This window comes from Gavia stellata, chromosome 12 (genome assembly GCF_030936135.1).
Source record: "Gavia stellata isolate bGavSte3 chromosome 12, bGavSte3.hap2, whole genome shotgun sequence".
NCBI classification, from domain to species: domain Eukaryota; kingdom Metazoa; phylum Chordata; class Aves; order Gaviiformes; family Gaviidae; genus Gavia; species Gavia stellata.
In genome coordinates this window covers 20,225,428-20,233,760 of record NC_082605.1, presented here as the reverse complement: position 1 = coordinate 20,233,760, position 8,333 = coordinate 20,225,428, and the positions used below count along the sequence as shown (strand labels likewise).

The window sequence follows — 8,333 nt, the reverse complement described above, 5'->3', positions numbered from 1 at the left end:
GCACCTCGCTGCTCTGGCTGGGCGGCTTTGACAGTGTGTCTGTGTGTAGGCAAGAGGTTAGCAAAGAAGGGGAAATTAAAACAATGTTGTACATTATATAGTTACCAGCTATTGAAAAACCTATTTTGTATGCAAGACAGCAGTGTAGAGATATATGGAAAGCCTTGGGCTAAGTACAGAAGATAATTACATTTGGAATTTTACTGAGTTAAGTCATTTATAGCTTCAAATAGTTGGAGAGAAAAATCAGCAAAAACACACTTAAACTTCTTGTTGTTACTTTTCAAGATAAGCATTTAAAAAAATGCCTTTTATCTTCTTATCTTACAAATTACCCTTTTGCTTTCATAGATATTTCCCAAATTTTACTTTCAGGAACACGCTGGTCATGACACTCTTTCACTATTAGCTGAAGCAACATAAACTATTTTAATACAAGTTTTATAAAAATCAAACTACAAGTCATAAAATATCAGAGTCTTGCAGAAAATGTTATGAGAAATGGTCTGTTATTTTAACAAGTTTCTCGGGAATTAGGGGAAAAAAAAAATAAATCTACAGTCTTCCTGGTAAACTGAGTTATGAGATAATCTTTTACCAAGATGCAGTAATACTCAGGCTGAAGGTAAATCTAGATTCTTCAGTTACAGTCAGCTTGAAAAGCACTAATCCTTCTCTCCTGCAGTCACTGGGAATGGCTATGCCTGGAATTACAGGAGGATGCCCTATGTTAACAGTTGGACAGGACAGAGATGAGACTTGGTTACCACCTCTCCATAAGCCCTTGACAGTATTTTTGAAAGATTTATCAGCGGTGCATTCTACTAATTGTTCTAAGTGACTAACAGTGTAGTGCTTCGCACCCGTGTAGTGCTGGGGAATACCTCTTAGCTTAGAGTCGTTGGATGGGAAGGCAGCATAAGGTCCCCAAGACAAGAACGTAATTTCAAAGTGGTGTGAAGGCCAAAAAGTTCTGGATTTGTTTTTAACAGTCATACCAGCACAGTAGATGGGATGTACTGGAGGCTTAATTTAGACAGGGATGTTGATATGCATTGGCCAGCAAGGATAGGTGGAGGAGGAGGGTGGTCCCGCTTCTGAAATGCACCTGTAACTCCCCTCTTCTCCTTCTCCTTTCATCCTGTGTATCAGAGTCCTCTGATACTTTAAAAAAAAAAATAAAACCAAAACAATCTGCCTAAATATGTACGAGAATTTGTCCTCCGGTACCTAGTTTGTCTGGCTGTGACCTGTTTTTGCACAGAACCATAATAAAACAACAGTCTGGCCCAATAGCAGAGTTTTCAATGACATGGTCTTCAGCGCCCGACGTGTCGTAGCACGAGCAGTTGGACTAAGACCATTGAGCCAATACTCCCGCAGTGGAGCAGTTACCAACAGAGTGGCGACAACAAGCCCTGTGGCCAACAGTGTTTGAGTTTTGTGAGCTAGATAGAAGAGGGACCCATAGCCTTTCTCACTTGACCCGCAGGGCTCAGCACCGACGAGAAGCTTTGCCTTCCAGTGGAGCCATGAAGTATCGCGTGCCGTTCAGGGTCCAGCACCATGGCAAGATCTAAATGCCGCACTGTTTCATGCATGTACCGCCCCATCACGACAGGGGTAGAATTTAACAAAGTCATTCCACCTGAGGGATGCACTTCAGGAGTTGAGTGCGATGGACCCAAATGCAAACCTTTCTGGTTTTCTTTTTGCTCTTGTTTATTTCACACACAATGGTTTCACCAGTGTTGTAGACAGAGATAAGTGTAATGCCTTTTAAAGAAAGTAATTTTTAATTGAACTTTTTGAAAAAAACAGGTCAGATCTGTTTAGTGTTTGATTGCAAATGCCCCTTTGCAGAAGTATCTCGAAGCTTTTGGTCTCAGCATTTCCATCATAAACATACTTAAAATATCACAGACAAGGTAGAGATCTTCTCATATTTCACTTTGTTTAAACCATCTTGACATGATCGTTTGTTGCCATTATAAATAGTGAGAATTGGGCTGCTGGGTAAAACACAAACACAGGAAGATATTCCTATCCTTAGCTAGTTCTTAGCTGGAATAGGACATCCATTTTGCAGCACCACCTTTGAGTGGAAAAACATCTCAGGACAGCAACAAGGCTTTGATTAAGTTTAAAAAAGTATCTCCTAATGGGAAAAAATGAAGACAGCCGGCCATTTTCAGTGTAGTGAAAACACTGCTTCAGCCTGTTTTCCTAAAATATCCATTGACACTCTTGAAAAGTGGATCCTAAACCTGTCTAGTGCACAGCCTGCCTAGGCACGTAACGGGAGGGAAGAGGCTGCGTCTTGGTTGTCTCTTGCATTGCCCATGACTGGCTTCCTTCGCCTTTGTCCTCGGTCTGTCCAAAACCCTGCTGCTGAAGCGATCTCCCCTTCCTGTTGATGTGGCCATGTTGCTCCTGTTGAATGCCCTTGCTGGGTTTCCATTTTCACGTTCCTGCTCCTTGCCATTATTTTCTGTCTGGTTTTCCTCCTGTGCCGTTTCTCCATCATCTGTGCCCCATGCCTTCTCTCTTGCTCCTTGGTCGCCAGACTCCCCTGCTGCCCCCTCGCCTTGAGCCCCTCCTGGCCTGCGCTTTCTGTGCCTTCCCTCTCCTGCCTTTCCTACCTGTGTAGTTTTAGGATTTAACCTCTCCGGGGCAAGGCATGTGTCCTGGTGTCCACGTTTGCAAAGCATTTACCTTGCTCTGCATGTGTTTTCTGTTGAACCACCATTAGGCACCTACATCGTGGTTGTACCCCACAGAGGTGAGGGAGACCGCACAAAATCAGGCTTATTGTCAAGAAACGGGTGGCCATCTGAAAACTCCCACCATGCCAAGCTTTCCAAATGGATATAGGAAAAAAGAATGAGGCTTCAGAGGGGACTGTGTTATAGTCCTCAGACCCCCCTGTACAGAGCAGATCCTTTTGTACATGGCAGAACAGTCCTTGCCCAGGAACACTGTCAGTAGATCAAGAGCATTTTCCTGCATGTCTACTAATAATCCCCATTTCTGGACCATCTGCACTCCAGTGAGCACCACCAGTCAGAATTTGCTCCCATCGGTGGCCGAGCAAGCCCTCGCGGCCTCTTTTGCGTGACCCCACTGACCGGAGGGGCTACTAGTGACATTCTAGTTTTATATCACTACTGCTTCCTGACCTAAGGGAAAAACAGTTTAAAGAAATTCTTCAGATTTTTTTACTTCTCTTCAGTGCTTTGAAACTGAGAGACCTCTATTTTTCATAATTTAAACTCCTGCCTAACTGGGTGAGTGTTTGAATTCCTAGACTATGACAAAATGCTAGCGTGTGTCTGCCTGAAATGTCGAGAGGATCTTTAATAACCTCTACCCACCAGAAACGGCGTTAAAAGCATTGCTAAGATGAGTGAAAACACTACAAACACGGACCCCGGCCGTTCGGAGGGAGCTGCACCGCTCCGTTTCACCGAGGGGGCCCGGAGGAAGCGCCTCAGGGTGCGCCCCATGCTGCCCGGGTGCCTTTCCCTCCCGCCGCCGCGCTGGTGCAGGCAGGAAGCTTTCAGGTGCCTGCCTTTTATTTATTTTGGCTAGAAGATGTTGTTCTTCTGCAGTAGCCTGCAGACCAAAACTTAATGCACAGATGACCCCCGCCAAGCAGCCCGTGTGCCCAGCGACTGCTACGAATGAGAGATTGCACAACAGAGCTGTGCTGAGAGTACGACTCTTTCTCAGTTTTAATTTGTTTTGTGCGAAGCACGGCAGCTGAGGGGTGAGACCTCTCCTTTCTCTGAAGAGGTCCTCAGAGGACTCTCAGAGGGAGAAGTTTCTGCTGCAGCACTACGATAAGAAGAGCCCGTTGCTGCCCTTCGGCTCTTCTGTGAAGTCCAGCGCAGATCTGGTGATGAGATTGTGGGAGATCTGCTGTAGGTGTCAGGTTTTCTCTCTTGCCGTTGGGATTTTTGACCAGGAAAAGAGCAGCCGTTTGAAAAGCCCAGTGATTTTTGCTTTTGCACTTCCAGAGCACACAGTGGTGACACCATTTTTTCCTTTATTTAATTCCCGTCTTGGAAACCCACGTGCCAAGTTTTATCCCATCACGACGCCTTTCTGGCACGGTCGGAAACCCCTCGCCTTGCGAAGAGCAAGACAACCTTGACTGTAAGGTTATGAATGGGGATTTATGACCGAGTCTTTTTTTTGTATACGCTTAGCCCAACTTCACTGCTACAAACAGATGACAGTGATAAGGTGGGCAGGTTGTTTAAAGTTTTGCTGGAATGCGAGCACAGTTCTCCTCTTGGCACCAGGAATCTGGCTTGTCTAAAGCAAAAACTCAACTCGGCAAAAATTGTCATTTATAAGAACCTGATCCAAGTCCTGCTGGAAACAGGAGCCTTTCTGTTGGGCATGTAGGTTAATAACAACCCTTTTTCATTAGTATTATTTCTTAATATCTTTCCACTGTATTTTTTTTGAAGAGCAGCTGGAAAAAGTCCTATTCGCACATATAAAAAATTTCTTCTTTCCAAAACCAATGAGATTTAGCATCTGTCCAGTGCATTGGGAAGCTGTCCTGGACAAGGATGCGTATGGTGTGATCCCGAGACACCAGCTGTGGCCTGGTGCAGATCTCAACCAAAAAATGCAAGAGACAGCCAGAGCAGGAGCTTTGCCCCAGCTCTTGGGCATGGTGTGACCAATGAGAAGGGGTGACAGCCTGGGTCCTGTGGCATTGGGTGCCCTGAGATGAGGGCTCTGGGCCAGTTCCTGATGCCGCTAGCCTTTTCCACCCTGCTGCCCTCAGGCGTACGCCGAAGGGATGCTGGCAACTCGCGCTGCTGCTCCTGCCCCACGCTCAGGGTGCCCCAGCTCAGGTTCCCAGCCTGGCTGCCCGGGGGGACCCGCCAAGGGGCTGTGCCACCCTCCCACCTAAAAGCAGGGCGTTTTCCAGAGGCGAGGCCGCCCGCCGTGCCCCGCGGAGGTGTCTCATGTGGTTTAACCATCGCTGTCTCTGCGCTCGCTGCACGTGCCGCAAAGCCTGTATGTGACGTAAAAGCCACGGTCCATTTGTGCCGCTTGTTCTCCGGTCTGAAAGGAGGCAGACGCATCTCAGAGCAGCTGCCTTGCTTGCTTTCTGCTGCACCTCCTGAGCTGGAGTGGGGCTGGTTAATAAACATGATTCACTGTTGTCTTTTAGCTGTCAGGGCTAGAGTGAAGCTCTTGGTGCCGGCAGGTCTAGCTCTTCTCACTCGAGGGCTAATGCATTTTGCTTTGGGAAATAGTGACACCCAGCACCACGCGTTAGCTTTACCTCACGAATAGACCATATACAATTTCCAAACTACTCAGCAATAAAACTCTTCTGTGTCATGCCTCGGTGCCAGCTGTTTAATTAGGAATAAGCAGAGGCTGGGTTTTATTCGTATGAGTAACAGAAGCTATTTTTTTCCCCTCTTTCAGCTTGCAAAAGATAAAGAGCGCCTGCAAGCCATGATGACACACCTGCATGTGAAGTCAACCGAACCAAAAGCCACCCCTCAGCCCGTAAGTACCGAACTGTGCCGAAAGCAAGCAAAACCTCACAACAAACCTCTCTTTCCTGTTCCCCACCGGAGTGTGTGATGCGCAGCGTGGCCCGCTTCGGAGCCGGTCGCGGTGAGGAGATGCAAAGCGCCGCTTTGCAGGAGGCACCGCCACGGGCACCCGGGTTTCATCGTCCCCCTCCCTTTGGGGAGTTTGAAAGAAGTTTTGCTCTAAAGCTGATGCGTTGGGCCTTTTTCTGGCCTCACGTACTAGCCTGTAAGTCGCTTTGCATCAGTCCAACTTGCATGAAATCTTAGGAAGCGTTAGGAAGGAGATGTAATTAAATTATATTTAGTATATTTATTTTGCTTTCTCCCCGTCTGACAGACATTTACAGTAGAAGAGACTCTAGCTGCACGTTTTGATGATAATCGCGGTTACCCAGTATCAGGTTTTACACTGTTGAAACTGAGAAGGGAAACCTTCTCCACCCCAGACTGCCCTTTAAAGAAGGGGGGGTGGGAGAAGCAAGCGGCTTTGCAGCCCAAGAAAACCCCCAAACCCAGGCAAATCCACCATCTCATTCCCTGACCAAAATGACTTTTCTTCAGCTGTTGTTTTCTCCCAACCTCTTCACACTGAAAATGTTCCTCGGAGCTTCCAGTGACTATTCAAAATGGAGAGAGTGCTTTGCTTCTTGATTTTAAGATTTGTAAGATTTAAAGGTACACTGGCTTTATTTGATTTTGCTTTGAGTCATTGTGTGAAAATTAATTGAGCGTTGACAATCTATAGTTAGTACTAGCAATTTTAATCAATATGCAATGATGCAGCATAATGACAAAGTATTGGTTTATCTGTTTTGACTGATTTTTTTTCTATAAATAAAGCAAACACACACCCTTATATGTGTGATTTATGGTGATAGAAATAAAAAGGAGTCAGACTATTAACCCAGCAAATATGGTAGCCTGCCAAGATGCAGTTGGTAGACAAAATTAATGTCTGAAACAGAACACATTACAGATATAGAGAACATAAAATCATTAAACACTTTGCGCACCCATTTTTGCTAGAAAAGGATTTCTCAGTTTCCGTGTAGTTGGAAAGAAGTGGCTGCAGAAGTGCATAGGAAGGCTACTAGACAGAAAATTGCAGGCTATTCGGCAGCACTGGAGCAGATGTCAAAGTCAACGGGAAATTTCAGGGCCTTCTTGGAGAGAGTTGAGTGGTAGGTATAAACTCTTCCATTTAAGCTGTTGCGGTGCTGAAAATTGCTTGATCCAGTGGATACCAGCCCTCTAGAGTAGAAACTACTTATGGCGTCTATAAAAATAGCATTCTTCTAGTTCCTCGCATCCATCTCGGCCTGAATGCAAATGCTTCGGCACATTGTTGGCAAAGTATGTAGACCCAACAGAATGGGGAGGAGGTTTGGTTTCTATAGCTCTTACTGGATTAAAAATTAAAACAGCGGAATAATCTGGGAGTCTCAAAGCACTCTGCCTTGAGGCCTTTCATAACAGCGGTGCCCCTCAGGAGGAAGGATTAAAAACTAAAGGGAGGAAATCATAAGAAGGCGAGCAGCGTTCGGCAAGGCAGCTCGTGATCGATGCTCAGCCGCGGAGGGCAGGAAGCTTTCGCGGGTGTTGTAGGCTGCGGAGATACCAGGCGGTGTCGCCATGAAGATTAGTGTTAACAGCTAATAAACAGGGAAAAGCAGCGGAAAAAAAAAGGGGGGGGATGTGAAAGTGAACGCAGGGGGAAAGGGCTGTCTTGATTAGTATTAAAAATGTTTTACATTCTGGAAAATTATAGCTTTGTTGGGGACCTCCTACTAAATTTATTTTTAACTGCTCTATTGAAAATTCTGTACCACTAGTCAACATTATCTCTCAGTTGCTCAGCACAGTGTTTCTTTATTAAAAGAAATAGGCATGAATATTTTTGACTGAAAAATTAATAGCTTTTGAATTCATACACAGCAGGTTTTCTTTTGCAAAGAAGTCCAATATCGCTGCACAGCACTTCTATAACCATTTATTTAGAGTCCAAGTCAAACCTTTGACAGCTAGAGCAGTGTTACAAGCCAACATAAAGAACTCCAAGATGTAAACCAACAATAGGCAGTCTGTGTGAGGTTTGCCATTGTCAAATACATAGATTGTTTGGATTAGTTTATGTAAATGTACTGTTGTATTACCCTTTGGAAAAAAAAAGATCACATTTGTGTATGAAAAGTGGTTTCGTTCACAGGCAGCATTATAAATTCCTTATCCTTTAACTTACATGTTAGAAGTAAAAATTGGTGCCTGACAGGCCTATATTGTGTGGCACTCTGTTGTTGGATTGAAACTGCCTTCTTTTCATTTATTGAAATATAGAAAAATTTATTATAGATACCATCTGATAAATCAGAAATTATTAAAATATGTATAGGTGAAGCATTTGAAAATTAATTATAAAATGTAGAAGTATAGTGTTTTGCATAAATTGCGCTTTCCTAGTGAAAAAAATACACAGGCATTGCATAGACGGTGCTAGACCCTAGTCCTTTTAACTCAGTGGGATAGGACTTTGGTAAAGAGATCTGATGACCATTATTGCAGTGCAAAGTATTCTTTACATCCAGTAATTAATTTTTTTTTTGCCAACATGACTAATGCAAGGTGTGTGTTAGAATTAATATATTACGGTACATCGGTGATTTTAAAGGGAAGAGTGGTTGCGAATCCAAACATAGCAGTGAGTTGGGATTTAAAATTACAGGCTTTTCATGACTGAGGAAATGTTTTTATTCTGCTTAAAGG

General features: G+C 44.5%; 1 protein-coding gene across 9 annotated transcripts in view; it reads left to right on the top strand.

Moving 5' to 3' along the window:
- The window catches only part of FOXP1 (forkhead box P1), a 165,321-nt gene that overhangs the window by 133,199 nt on the left and 23,789 nt on the right, over positions 1–8,333 (top strand). For all 9 annotated transcript variants that reach the window (XM_059823389.1, XM_059823387.1, XM_059823396.1 and 6 more), the window contains one exon: positions 5,461–5,544. In XM_059823389.1, coding sequence (XP_059679372.1) covers positions 5,461–5,544 — 84 coding nt within the window. The remainder of the gene's footprint in view (positions 1–5,460; positions 5,545–8,333) is intronic.